Genomic DNA, 15,230 nt, shown 5'->3' on the forward strand with positions numbered 1-15,230 from the left:
ATTGTGACAACCCAAGTGTGAATAAAGTGTGCTACCCGTCAAGTGGTCTCCCGCCGTAGTTTACTATACTACACAAGGATCCAAACATTTTGAAACTCAACGGCGGAAACAGCAACGCTGCAGCCCGACTTACTGAAGCGGTCTCACCCACCACTCTCTCTGGACACGTGGTGCCCGAGCTGCCGCAGAATCCGTCAACCACAGATAAGTCTTCAAGCATCTTCGGACCCACAGATAATCCAACTTTTTTTTTATTGAAGACAATAATCCTCGATTGCGAGTAGCCCAATGATGACACACACACAGCGCATTCGCTGAACACGTGACTTACGAAATAATGTCTTTATTGAGACTTATAGGAAAAACACAAACAATATAATCTAGGCGGCAGCACGCAGACGCACGCACAAGCGTTACTCGACGACACCGTCTCGCATAAAGGGAACTCTGCACGGGGGGGGGGGGACCTGGGGGGAGGGGCCTTGACGCGGCCCTCACCGCCGCAGTGGCGTTGAACGGCGCGTGGAGACGCGAGCGCGGAGAGACGGCACACGCTCAAGCAGCGTGCACGACGACGGCGCGCGTGAGGAGGGGAACGCCGTCATGTGGCTTCCAAAAAGCAACAACTTTGAACCGTGAGAGCGAGTCTGCCAGATTTCGGAAAGCGTCCAACACCTTCGAGACCTGCAAATGGTCGTGGCGCAACAGGGAGAGTTTCCAACGCTGTGGTTTCGGGTTGTTACCGCACGTTGTTCGGCACGCGAGCAACGTCCCCGAGCTTCTTCAAGTCGGACGTTGTGATGAACACGCGGTACGCAAACCCCCAAGACACACGATCGTGCGCGAGAGAGAGAAATGAGGAACTACCCCGTGCTCATTCGCTGAGAGACCTCAACGCTTTACTTTTAAGAGGTGAACGTATTTTTTTCGTGGGGCATGGTGGAACAATTATGGGGTCATTGTTGCGTGAATATGCCGTAAAGGATCAACAGGTTTAAAAAAAACTTGAACCAAAATATAACAGAAAACATTTTCCTGAGGTCCAGGAGGTTTGCATTCCCCATGTTCTGGGAACAGGAGTTAGTTTCACCTGCAACATAAACCCAAAGCCACGGCGTTTACCTCGCAACAACCACGATCGCATCAAAACGAAGGTCGCATTCCCAAAGTGACGTACTGCGCTCCTGCATAAGTACAGCAAAGTTCACAGAGCAGCTTGGCAAATGACGCAAAAAAACATCACGATCCCAAAGCCAAATGAGCTCAGCGTGTCGGCTTGGGTGGAACAATTTTTTTTAAACGAAGCCCAGTCTCCGCCCCGTTTAGCCAGGTCAACGCCCGAGCGATGGATGAGCGGCGCATGCACAGCCCGCTACGAACGCCAACTTTATTCAACAACCGCAAACCTCGCGCTGGGAACGAGCCGACGACACAAAAACGTTAACGCAAATAAAAAGGTAACAAAGCCACACGTGCAAACGTAACACATGGGAACGGGTGTTGCTGGGGTGAGAACGATTTGAAGTGAAATAGGGCTGCTAAGAAGGGTGCTCGACGATGAAGGAAACACGGCAACGCTCAAGGCATCTGACGAGAAATTGGGGACATAGTTTACAAGTTTACATTGTTTAAAGTCTCGCTGTACGGGGTTAAGCAAAGCAACTGTTTTAGCACCGTTATTTAGGGGTGCCACTGTGGCGAGATGTTAAGTGCCGGGGGCCTGGTATGCTGGAGGTTCTGGGTTCAATCCAAACCCTGACGCCTGCTGCATATTTGGAGTTTGCATGTTCTCCCCGTGGTTGTGTGAATTTTTCTCCAGGTTCTCTGGATTGTCCCTCCACATTTAGAATCAACATCATGCGTTTAAGAGTATTTGGCTGCGATAAATTTCCACACAAAAAAAGCCACTTCGTTGAGCTATCAAATTCTGTCCAGATCGCTTCTGCAAAACAGCTGTATAATAGCTCAGTGGGCATTACCTGGTAAAATGAACAGTTTAGTTTTAAAGCTTAGCTTACTGAGAAGTGGTCAGCGCAATGCGCTATGAACCCGCCGCCAACTCGTGTTCTCTTCTACCGTCACTAAATTGAGAGCGATATCTACAATGGACCGATGGGCCCACCCCCCCCCAACTTACCATCACCAATGTCACCGCAGTAATCAGCATGGCGCAGTAACGTCAAACAAGCCCCACGGCTGTGTCACGGGGTGAAGGCGAGGCCTTCATCCAGAAGTGGACTGACAACAAAGTAACTCTATGGATCGAAAAGAGCGAGGAGCAGATTGGGGCGGCGGTGGGCAGCGAACCCGCCCCCCACCCCACCGGCACGATGACACCAAATGGCGCAGAGCAGCGGGCTCAGGCGCTCAGGACCATTTTGCGGATCTCCGTGATCAACCTCTTGCTGTGCTCAATGGGATCGCACGGCCGCACCTCCACGATGGTCATCTTGATGCGAGACTCATCCTGTCAGCGGAGACACAAGGGGTCGGGGAGGTTAGGGGTCAGATTTTGGGGCACTGCAGTGGCGAGATGTTAACTATCTCGCCTAGTATGCAGGAGGTTAGGGGTTCGATCCCAACTCCGACACCTGCTGTATATTTGGAGTTTGTGATTCTCCCCGCGGTCACGTGGGTTTTTCTCCGGGTCTTCTGGTTTTTCCCTCGACATTTAGAATCCACGTCACACGTTTAAGAGTATTTGGCTGCTGCTATACATTTCCAGACGATAAGGTTGATATACATGACCCACAAATTGCCCAAATGGGATTTTGTACAACGGCAACATCGCCCCCTCGACTGCAAGCAAAACAAATTTGGCAGGACCCTCCTACCAATGTGCCTGGACTCGGCCGAAGTTTTCCCGGGTAACACGACAACACACGCCTCCCCCACCGCACAACCCCCAGGCCCCCACCCCCCCCCCCCCAACACTCACGTTGTAATTCTCCAGCTTGACCCGCATGCGGAAGATGTAGGTGGTGAAGTTGGCGTTCTGGAAGACCTGCTCGTAGGCGACCTGGTCATCCTGTACAAAGATAAAAGATCCCCCGTGTATAGCCTGTAACAGACTGTTGAGGCAAGTTCCATTGCGAGTAGCACCTATGAAGGCCGGCACAGCACCCAAGGGGTGGTTGGCCAACACCACCAAGATAAAGTTCACCCATATAGCAACACAGACCATCGCAAAGGGGGGGGGGGGGGGGAGAGCCAAATGTCATCAGCGAGTGGCTATGGTGCAATCGTGGTAAGATTAACGACCTCACCTGGTATACAGATCGTGGGTAAGATCCCAACCCTGACGCCAGTATATTTGTGAGTTTGCATGTTCTCCCCGTGGTCGCGTGGATTTTTCTCCGGGTCCTCCAATTTCTCCCTTAAAGAGTATTTATTTGGCTGCTATAAATGTCCACGGGATGAAACGAAAGCTCCAAATCAAGTTATAAGCCACTTCGTTGAGTTATCCTTTGTGGCCAGGTCGCCTCTGAAAAATAGCTATATATATCTCAGTGAGCCTTACCTAGTAAAATAAAACATATTTTAATAGTATTACAGTAGTGTGCTGACCGTCACTCAACGGCGGTAGCAGCATCTTCAGCACCCGCCCCCACCCCCGCCACTCAGGACACACGGTGATAACGAAACACACAACGCCTTCCTTCCCGCGCGACCTTTGTGTTTTTTCGCAACCACAAGGTGGTGGCGCCCGAGTGGGGATCGTGGTGCAGACAGCGGTTTCCATGGCAACTAACCAGAGCAGCAGCAGCATCGCCAGTTACAGTAACATCACTGCTGCATTTGTAGCCCCCAAACACTTAGCACCAGAGTGCTGCTGCTGGACTAGCTGGAGTAAATCTGGGAGTGGATCAGGAGTGGATCAGGAGTGGATCAGGAATAGATCAGGAGTGGATCAGGGAATGCATTTGTAAATCTAGGAGTGGAACTCGAGTGCATCTGGATTTGGGGTTGATCTGGAGTGGTTCTCAGGTTGCTCCAGGAGTAGAACTGGAGTGGATCTGGGAGGGCATCTGGAGTAGATCTGGGATGGATATAGGAGTGGATCTAGAGTGCATCTGGATTTGATCTTGAGTGGTTTTGGGGTTGATCTAGTAGTGCATCTAGAGAAGATCTGGAGTGGATTTGGGGTGCATCTGGCAGCGCATCTGTAGTAGACCTGGAATAGATCTAGGAGTGGATCTAGAGTGCATCTGAATCTGGGTTTATATGGAGTGGATTTGAAATGGATCTGGAGTGGACCTAACAGCGATGTCTGCACCACGTACCGAGTCCTTAAGGTCCCCGAGAGCCTCCGTCTTTATGCCCAGGATGCTCTCCCCATGCTCCTGGAAGCAGGTCACCCACTGGTTGTCAGTGTAGTCCACGATGTTGGCCTGAACCACGGCAACGATAAACGCACAGCATCGCTAATTAAGCACACGCAACAAAGACAAAGATCCCCGTATAGCCTGAACAGACTGTTGGGGCATGTGCTGATAGCGAGCACCTATGAAGGCCGGCATAGCACATGAGGTCATGGGTGGCCTGCACCACGCCCGGCCGCCTTTGTATCCCCAGTGGCGATGTTTACACACCGCACCAGGTACTCATTTTAGGCCGACTCGACCTAAGGGAGGCCCAAGACCGGTTTAGGTAATCGTCACCGATGTTTGCCAAAGCAGGAAACAAACCCGGGTTGCCGGGGTTCGAAGCACAGCACACTAACCGCTGTGCCACCATCCAAACACAGACACTGACACACGTGTATTACAAACACCGACACTTAGGGGCCGTCCATAAATGACGTCGATGTCATGCACCTGGGGGGGGGGGGGGTCAGACATTTGTGACGATGTGTGACGATGGGAGAGGGGGGGTTGAGAAATGTGACGTCACATCAAAATGCGCAACTTTAAATAAATATAGACAACACGTTCTACTTAATTAAATAGACAATTTAATAAATGTTTTCTCCCACATCAGAGTGCAGCGCCACATTAAATACGCACTACAATGAAAATAGTTAAAGCGATTTGAAGCATGTTTTTTTTTGGGGGGGGGGGGGGCGCGGAGCTTTGTGACGTCATATTTGAGGGGGGGGCTGATTTTTTGTGACATGTTTGCTGGACGTACGGTACACACGCACACCCGCACTAGAGGCACAGCACGCGTCCACCTACACAAGGAACATTACGCACGCATGCGAACAGCGCGCACACGGGAACAACGCAGACACCTCAGGCTAAAAATAGCGCCGGCACACCGGAGGAACAGCATGCACACAGGAGCAGGGGGGAGGGGAAGGCACCCTGCCCCCACCTCCCCCCCCCATTCCCCACCTCCCCCCGATCTGGTCGGTCAGCGGTCACGAGCCCTGCCTTGTGCGGGAGCAACATCCACCCCGTGGCACCAACCACGGGCATCCCTTCTGGCCCTGGGCCCCCAAGTGAGCCCCCTTCCTAGGGACCTTCCAGACCCTAAGCCCACAAAGCGAGCCCCCTTCCCAGGGGTCCCCTCGTGGCCAAGTGAGCCCCCTTCCTAGGGACCCCCCCAAAGCCCCAAAGCGATTCCCCTTCCTAGCAGCACACACACCTACAGCAGCACACACCTGTACAGGAACGGCACACACACAGCAGCACATTCCTGTACAGGAACGGCACACACACACAGCAGCACACACACCTACAGCAGCACACGCCTGGGTAGACAGTCCACCAGATGAAGCTCGAGTCGACACTTTTCTTTATTTCGCACAAGCTCACGCCGCACGCGTCCACCCTACACCCATTCCATTCAAGAAAAACCCCGATCGCCCCGCTTCAACCGATGACGCTCTCTCTATCTCTCTGGAAGTTCTGTCTCTCGCCTGCCTTCTCTATTCTTTTCCTCGTGACGTCATCCTAACTCTCTAACCTAGGATCCTGTGAGTATTTCTTCCCCTGGATCTCGTAAGTATTAGCACTACATCACCCCCCTCCCCCCTCCCCCCTGAAGAAAAAGTCGTCGTCACCTTAACACAACTAGTACGAATCGAAGGGACTCGGTATAAGCCTGACGGTAGATGAGAAGAGGGAAAAAGCACTTTTGTTAGTCAATAAACAAGCAATTTCAACTCAACCGAGTCCTGAAACTTTGTGTGTGTAGGTGAGGAATGCATGTGCATCCAGAACAGATTTTAAGACAGCAACAAAAGAATAACCGTAAAGCAAGACGGTACATACCAGGGGTCAATCGGATCTTCCAACCACAACATGCGAACAACCAACCTCAAGGAAAGCAACCTTCTTGAGGTTGGTTCGTCATGTCAAGTGAGTGAAGGGGTGAAGGTGTCGGTGTTCGCGGTAACCCGGTTTTTGGTGAGTGGAGTGGGTGCTCTTCCAAGTGTAGTGGCGCTTCCGTGGTAAGCTTCGACCGGTCCGGCTTTAGACGGGCAGGGTGCATATACCATTGCCGGCGTCCCAATTGGACCCGTACACATTTGGGCCTGAGAATTTCCACCACTTTAACAGGGCCCTGCCACAGACGGTGCAGTTTGGGAAACGTCCCTAAGGAGACCTGTGGGCAGTGTAGCCACACACCATCTCCCACTTTAAAAGGCCAGGGCGTCACTCCCTTTTGACTGGCCCGTTCATTCACAGAACGAGCGGAAGCTGCCTCAGCTTGTGCCGCCTCCCTCGCAGTCTCCCACTGTTGCATGACCTGCCATACCGCTATTAGCTATTTTGCAGCCACAACTGGGAGGTCAAAAAGCTGGCACTCAATGGGAGGGTCAGGCTCCCAACCATACAGCAAATGAAACGGGGAGTATCTCCGTTCAAGCATGCGGGGCTAACCGGTATGCTGCCAGGACCCTGCCTATGTGTAAGTCCCAGTCCGTCTGAGTCTCATTAACCACCTGCCATGGCATGTAAGTGATGGTACGATTTAGTCGTTCCACCATCCCATCGGTTTGTGGGTGGTATTGAGAAGTGTGCACTTTCTTAGTGTATAACCTGGTCCATTAAAATATTTCAAGGGCACCTTTGTCCATAACATATCCCTGAACAAAAGCTTCTGCTATTAACCGAGCGGTTTGATCCGCGCAAATACCTGCCATCATGCCCGGTCAGAAATGTGTTTTAATGGTGGAAAGTGTTTTCAGCTCCTCTAAATGCAGGAGGCGGCGGCCATGCACCTCCGCTACCAACTTTTTGCGGTATGGAAGTTGGCACGACAACATCAACAGCCCTTTGTAATCTATGAATGTTGAAGCTGTTGGAGGCCGGTCCTGTTCTAGGTTGGACTTAGTTATGGCGCGAATGGGATCAAGTGTTTAATCTTCCCCTTGTAATCGACGCCATTCCTCTTGACCCAGTCCTAAATCACGATCGGCCAGGGGAGGGGCTCTGGTTTGCTTTCCCGCATGTGTATAGGTGCTGTGAGGCACGCCGTGTCAGGTGAGAGTGGTTTACACCCGGGAGAGCCCTTAGTACAGGCATAAGTACCTGCCTCGGGCAGATGCGTTAAAGCATCTACATTGGTGTGCTGCAACCCCTTCCTATGGACCACCTCAAAGGAGAATCCTTCCAGCCTCTCAATCCACCTGGCCATTTGACCAGGTTGGTCGATATGTAATGAGTATTGCAGTATGGCATGGTCAGTCCACACCACAAATTTTCGAAATTTCTGTATAAAATTCACAACAGCCAGGAATTCTCTCCTCGTTATGCAGTAGCGTTGTTTGGCCGATGACAATACCCGGCTGCCATATGCTATCAGCAGCTCTACCCAACTGCACCTGGGATAGGATGGCCCCAATCCCTACATGGCTTCCATCCATCCAGCGTGAAGAGCAATGAAAAATCTGGGTGGCAAATGGTGGCGCCTCCGTAAGCAGTGTCCGCAGATTTTTTAAATCCCTGTCCTCTTCTGTACCCCATTGGAATTTTTGCCCCTTCGCTCTAAGTGCTTGTAGAGGTTTCGCAATGGCAATCTTGTACTAATCTGCGGTAATGGGAAATAAAGCCAATAAATCTTCTAACATCCGGGACAGATATGGGGGTCGGCCATTCCCTAAAACAGTGTCTTTTCGGGATCAGTAGCTACCCCCATTGTGCTATTTCCCCTAAATATGTGACGGGAGGCTGTGCGAGGTGGCATTTGAAAGGCTTGAGATTTAAATGCGCTTCCCTGATAAGTGAGAAAACTATCCTCAACCGGTATAAATGTTCCTGGAAAGATCATCCCAACACAATTACGTCGTCCAAATATATTAGGAAAACGTCCGTCAGTACCAGATCCATGAGCCTTTGGAATGTGGCTACGGCCGTTTGTAATCCCATGGCGAGACAGTTAAAATGAAATAACCCCTGGCGTGTCATCAAGGCGGTTTTGTGTTTTGAATCCTCATCCAGCGGTAACTGCCAAAATTCTGATAATACATCCAAGGAATCATCAATTCGCGGGAGTGAATAAGCGTCCGCCATTGTGACCTTATTCAGTTGACGGAAGTAGACGCAAAACCAGAATGAACCATCTGGCTTTTTGACGAGGACGACAGGGCGCCCGTGGATGGCGAGATAATAGCAGCCCTTAACATCTCGTCCATCCCGTTTTGTAGGTAAGATTTCTCGACCAGCCCCATGCGATATGCATTTTGGCGGCTGAGCGGCGCGTTTCCCGTCTCTATGTGGTGTTACATTAAGTTAATGCGCCCTAAATCGTATGGTGCCTTGCTAAAAATGTCCTCAAAATCCTGCAACAATACCCGAAGGGCCTGGCATTGTGACTTGGACAAGTTAGCATCCTGTGCTGTCATGGCTTCCAGCCAAGGCGTAGGCAGGATCAGTATCATCCGCCATTACTTCTGCCTGCACTTCTCCACCCCCTGCTGGCATGGATCGCACATGTGCCAAAACCGTATTGTGACAGGTGTGGTTGCCGTGTTAAAAATTTGAATAAACAAATGTTAGTGGCGACATAGAATGGTGTCCGCTCCTGCTAAGGTGCGTCAATCCATGATCGCAATTGTCGGTGATACCAAAATGGGTGTGTCCAGTTGCGCTGTCACCAGAGGTATGCGATATCGAAGGGGAATTAAGATTTGTGCTGCTGGGAGTACAGTGAGCATCTCTTTCCGGACGTTCCCCTGACGGCATTTCAATGCACCCCTGGTCATTTACAATTTTGATAGGGAGCTGATTGAAAAAGTCTGTTCCTAGCAAACAGAGAACCGTCAATGTGCTGGAGACTAGTGCAGGGCCCAATATGACCAGTACTTCCACGCGAATTTGAGTCTAACTGTCCCAATATCCCTATGCCCCCCCCATTTGCCGCTTCATAGGACAATTGTACAGGGCGCAACCGCTGGGCCCTGTGGGGAAGCATGTCAAAAACGTGCAGGGAGATAATAGTCGCCGACACTCCCGTATTGACCAGCATCCGAACCTCAATTCCATCCACCGACGTCCCAGCTATGGCTGCCACGACCCTCCGTGCCAACTTGCGCCATTGTGTACCCCGAAGCCGGCCATGTATATACGAGTGTGGCTGTGATCGTCGGGAAATGGCAGGTGTATTGACTGTTGGTGTGTGCGGGAGGTCTGTGATGGAAACTGCCGAGGTGTTTTGGGTGCCGCAACTCGCCTGCTGATTGTATGTACAATAGGGGTGGGGAGGCGGTTGTTGATGCGAGGGCGGCCCCGATGGAGCAGCGTCGGTGTGGCATCCGCGTGCGATGTGGCCCATATGGCCACATCGGTGACAGGTCAGAGAGCTTTAGGTCCGGCTGGTTGCTCCAAGTCCCCTGGGCATCCAACAACGGGTCTTCTGGGCAGGACCCCGATATGCCCCTCTCACAGCCGCCAACATCTCTCCCCTGGGCAGCCCAGCGTCCATCTCTGGTTCGGCGTCTTCTCCCATGTTCCATTTTCCCCCAAACTCCCTCCGGTCCTTAATGGGGTGATGGGTCCGCTATTTGCGTGACCATACGTTGCGGCTTTATCACCTCCTCATGGGCTCTTATGCTCTTCGCAATCCACAAGGAAGAAATACTTGTCCTCATCAGTGACTGGCAAAACTATTGTTAAAGCCTGTGCCACCTTAAAAGTCCAGAGCCCCCACATCCAGGCCTGGCAAACCAGCTTGTGCTAAGGCCATGAGGGAGCTTCTGTAGGCCAAACCTGATTCGCCCTCTTTCTGCCGACGGTTCTGGAATCGTCTTTTAGTGATAGATTTCGGGTAAAAAATCTCTGCCATCTCGCGATGAACGGCTTTGCAGGGTGTTCTTTTTGTCCGCTGGGATGGAAGAATAAATGATCAAAGCGTCATCGCTTAAGACCATGGGGAGAGCTTTCAGTGGCTCGTGCTCTGTCCATTCCAAATAGGTGTACGCTGCCTCGAATCGGCGAACAAGTGCTCCCCAGTCCCCTCCCTTAGCCACACATTTTTCGACATGACCTAACCTGCATGGACAATCGGCGCCCTCTCCTCATCGCCGCTCCACTCCCCCGGGTGGAATAAATTCTGCGACCTAGGCCACGCGCCTCTGACCGTTATCCTCGCGCCTCCCCACGCGGCTCCAAAGCTCCGCCGCTAAAGCTTGGTGCGGCCATTACCGCTGGGCCTCGGGGGTCTATCTCTGCCCCAGCTCCCATGGCGGCTATCGGTGTCGGCCTCACTAAGGGTGACCCTACATCCTCCATGAGGTGACTCTTCCCCTTCCGACTGCAAAATTTAATTTGGGAGCCTCCGATGCGCCCGCTGGGCCAGCGAGAATGGAGCCCGCCGATTGTGGTGCTGCGTTCTCACCCGTCCGCGGCGCTGGCTGGGCGGCAACTACCCCAGCCATCGCTGTTACTCATGGCATCCCCACAGTAGGACTTCCCGCTCAGTTGAGCGGAGAAGCCGCTGCGGACGCCAAGAGCGGCATCACTGTCGCCGGGCTGCAACTCAGAGGCGCGGAGCCAAGCTCAAGAGTCGCTGGAAAGCATGATTGTAGAGGTGAGTTTTTTAAGTCTCTCTTGAAGGAGGCGATTGAGGTGATGCTGCAAATGTGCAGAGGGATATCGTTCCAGACTGTTGGGGCTGCCACCGAGAAGCGGTGCATAGACATGACCATCCTGGAACCTGGTATCAAGAGGAGGTCGTGAGTCGCGCTGCGCAGGCATCTGCCGTGTGCTGAGCTGCAGGTTGTCAATAATGAAGAAAGGTACGGCGGGCAGGCGGATATGAAGGCATTGTGGCAGAGGCAGGCGATCTTGTATGTGACCCTACTGGCGATGGGTAGCCATTTGAGAGCACGGAGACAAGCTAGTTAATCGATGAGTGTGGGGAATGACGACGCGTGCTAGGTTGTTTTGTAGTCTTTGAAGTTTCTTTAGGTTGCCAGCGGAGGTCCGGACTTGGACGGAGTTGCAATAGTCAAGGCGAGACCCAACTATGCAACATGCCAATGTGTTGGAAATTTCAGCAGAGATGAGAGGACGTAGGTGTCTGAGAGCCTTCAGGTGAAAGTTACATGAACTGATGATATGGTTGGTTTGACGATCGAAGGATAAAGTTGAATCTAGGATGACACCGAGTAGCTGAAGTGGTCGGTGAACCTGATGCTGTGACCGAAGATGTGTATGTGTGTTGGGAGTCCTGATGAGTTGAGACGTTGCTTGGTACCTAACATGATGGCCACTGACTTTTTCGGATTAAGGGCGAGGTTGTGTGCAGTGAACCATTGTTGCACGGCGGTGGTACATTCCGAGAGCCTCTCGAATCCAGATGCATTGCTAGAATCGATGGCGGTGAATAGAATAGTGTCATCCGCGTATGAGTGATGCTGAACACCGAAGCTTGCAATGAGCCGGCCGATCGGGGAAGTGTAGGCTGTGAAGAGCAGGGGACCTAGTACAGAGCCCTGGGGAACCCCGCATAATGCTGTTGTTTCAGGCGATGTGGACATGCCCACCCTGACTGAAGATTGCCGGTCAGAAAGGTACGAAACTATCCACTTGAGTGCTGAGCCGCATATACCCAAGTCGGATTTCAGGAGGGAAGTAAGGAGCGAGTGGTTGATGGTGTCGAAGGCTGATGAAATGTCTAGACTTACAAGTACAACAGTTGAGCCGGAATCAATGATCGTTAAAATGTCATCGAGCACTCTGGTGAGTGCTGTTTCTGTGGAATAGTTTTGACGGTAAGCTGACTGGAAGCAGCAGTAGTTTGCCACGCCTTCTCTCTCCCTTTCCTTGTGACGTCATCCTAACACTGTAACCTAGGATCCCGTGAGTATTTCTACCCACGGGTCTCATAAGTATAAGCACTACACCTGTACCAGAACAGCAAATACAAAAACAACTGCCATTCACCACCAAGTGGCGGTGACATCACCACGACGCTTGTGCCAGGCTATGTGCACGTTGAGGCCACGCAAATACACACACACCTACAGCAGCACACACCTGCACGGGAGACAAAGACACACACCTGCAAGGCAGCAGCAGCGCATGCGTGGGGGCTCACCTGCAGGATGAGGCGGTACTTGAAGTTGGGCACCTCGGTGTCGCACTTCTCGCAGCGGAAGTTGCCGTTGTTGAGGTCGAGCACCTTCTTGTTGCAGTCGAGCTTGGGGCACGCCTGGTACAGGCAGTTGTCCTTCTTGATGGAGATGATGGAGCCTTTCACCGTCACGTAGTCGGCCTGCGTAGGGCGGGCGGAGACGAGGGTCGGTGGTGGCCTCGTGTGATGGTGGCAGTGCGTGCACAGAGCGCAGCCCTCTCTGTGGCGTCTCCCTGTATCCGTCTCCATCTCTCTGTCTCTATGCCTCCATGTGCACGTGTCTCTCTCTCTCCGTGTCTCTCCCTCTGCCCGTGTGTCTCCCTACCCCCATCTCCATTTTTCTCCATCTGTATAACCCATCTCATTGTCTATTTCTCTCCGTCTGCTTCAACCTTATCCGTCTCCCTTTCTCTCTCTCCGTCTTATTATTTCTGTCTAGTCTCAATCTCCCTCTCCATCTCTTGCTCACCGCGTGCTCGTGGCGAGGAGAGGCTATCATCGCCATCGTTACTCCACCCCCCACACGCTCACCTCCTCAATCGCCCCCACCGCAGGACGGTGCAAAGCCCACAGAGATCAAAATCAATCTCTGTTTTCGACACACCTTCCCCCCCTTCATCAATTCGATAAACTACGAATCGCAAAAATGGCAGAGGGGGAGGGATGGCAAGTTACCTTGTCACCGTGGCCAAGGTTTTCCATCTTCACTTGGGACAGCGTCTTCCACTGGCTCTCCGGGAAGGAGCCGCCGGCGAAGCGCTGCTCGGAGATCGACTCCGTCTCCATGTTCTGGCCCTCGCGATCGAACCTGCACATCGATAGCGCGGTTACTTCATGCGTTCCCATAACGTCACGGAAAGCAGAGTCAAAGAGATGTCCTGCTCATATTTCCTGCCCTATTGACGTGAGGTTTGGGCTACAGAAATGTGTAGTGACTGTACTTGTCACTGTATGGTGCCAGGACTTGCGAAGTCACGGCCGGTAATGTTGTCATTGCGGGCAGCCCGGGTTGCAGGCTGCAGTACCAACTCTGGCGGTGGTTGGGTGAGCGCTGGTTAGCGCGAAGGCACCACGAGCAGTGTGCGGTGTCGGCTCCCGGTGAGGGAGCGAGAGCGAGCGTGAGCCAGCCGGGGTTACTCTGGGGCATGATACTCTGGCTGACCTGTTGTCACATGACCGGACGATACTGGAGGGGGGCCACCGGTGGACGGGGGCCGTGGGGCGGTCACGTGGTCCCTAAGAGCTCTCGGGAACATTCGAGAAGGAGCTTGAGAAGCCTGGAATGTGGGCGAGGCTAGGGGCGGAGCCAGCCCAGCCCGGGAGCATATAATGAGAGCTCCGTGAGGAGCTCGGGGTTCTTCAAGTGTTGGAAGATCCACGTTGGGGAGAAGAAGCCTCCAGCCACACGGTCCGGGACCCAGCTTGTGGTCCGGACCGGGATAGCGAACCTCGTCTAGTGCTGTCGTAGCGTGGTGAGATGGGCATTCGAGACCCGAGCGCAGGTTGTGTTATGTTACGTACTGTTATGTGAATAAATAGTGATAATTGGTTCTTTACCCTTCTATCTGGCAACAAAACTGACACCTTTTTACAAGGAGTCATGTTTGCATAGACCGCAATACCTGCAGTCATAATACAAACAAAAGAACATAACTCTGATAATGTGCACTGTCCTTGAAGTTGTTTGGTCCACACCCGAGACAGCTTTCCTTAGAGCCTAGTCTCACATGGGTTGGTCCAGATGACGCCAAAAGGCGCACAACTCAAAGACAATGCACCATCAGAGTATGAGAGCTCGGGGCAAGCATCTACACTATGGGAACCTCATTTGCCAGTAAAAATGATAATTGGTTCTTTACCCTTCTATCTGGCAACAAAACTGACACCTTTTTACAAGGAGTCATGTTTGCATAGACCGCAATACCTGCAGTCATAATACAAACAAAAGAACATAACTCTGATAATGTGCACTGTCCTTGAAGTTGATTGGTCCACACCCGAGACAGCTTTCCTTAGAGCCTAGTCTCACATGGGTTGGACCAGATGACGCCAAAAGGCGCACAACTCAAAGACAATGCACCATCAGAGTATGAGAGCTCGGGGCAAGCATCTACACTATGGGAACCTCATTTGCCAGTAAAAATATGATAATTGGTTCTTTACCCTTCTATCTGGCAACAAAACTGACACCTTTTTACAAGGAGTCATGTTTGCATAGACCGCAATACCTGCAGTCATAATACAAACAAAAGAACATAACTCTGATAATGGACCAATCAACTTCAAGGACAGTGCACATTATCAGAGTTATGTTCTTTTGTTTGTATTATGACTGGAGGTATTGCGGTCTATGCAAACATGACTCCTTGTAAAAAGGTGTCAGTTTTGTTGCCAGATAGAAGGGTAAAGAACCAATTATCATATTTTTACTGGCAAATGAGGTTCCCATAGTGTAGATGCTTGCCCCGAGCTCTCATACTCTGATGGTGCATTGTCTTTGAGTTGTGCGCCTTTTGGCGTCATCTGGTCCAACCCATGTGAGACTAGGCTCTAAGGAAAGCTGTCTCGGGTGTGGACCAATCAACTTCAAGGACAGTGCACATTATCAGAGTTATGTTCTTTTGTTTGTATTATGACTGCAGGTATTGCGGTCTATGCAAACATGACTCCTTGTAAAAAGGTGTCAGTTTTGTTGCCAGATAGAA

The 15,230-nt window shown here is 51.8% G+C and overlaps 1 protein-coding gene across 1 annotated transcript in view; it reads right to left on the minus strand.

Annotated features, from left to right (window-relative positions):
• Positions 1–304: 304 nt before the first annotated feature.
• RPA1 (replication protein A1) overlaps positions 305–15,230 on the minus strand; it is a 31,725-nt gene continuing 16,799 nt past the window's right edge. The window contains exons 12-16 of the mRNA XM_078873538.1: positions 13,201–13,333; positions 12,490–12,666; positions 4,284–4,391; positions 2,939–3,028; positions 305–2,467 (exon numbers count right to left, since the gene is read on the minus strand). Of these exons, the coding sequence (XP_078729664.1) occupies positions 2,360–2,467; positions 2,939–3,028; positions 4,284–4,391; positions 12,490–12,666; positions 13,201–13,333 (616 nt within the window). The 3' untranslated portion in view covers positions 305–2,359. The remainder of the gene's footprint in view (positions 2,468–2,938; positions 3,029–4,283; positions 4,392–12,489; positions 12,667–13,200; positions 13,334–15,230) is intronic.

This window comes from Lampetra fluviatilis, chromosome 37, assembly GCF_964198595.1.
Source record: "Lampetra fluviatilis chromosome 37, kcLamFluv1.1, whole genome shotgun sequence".
Taxonomy (NCBI): Eukaryota; Metazoa; Chordata; class Hyperoartia; order Petromyzontiformes; family Petromyzontidae; genus Lampetra; species Lampetra fluviatilis.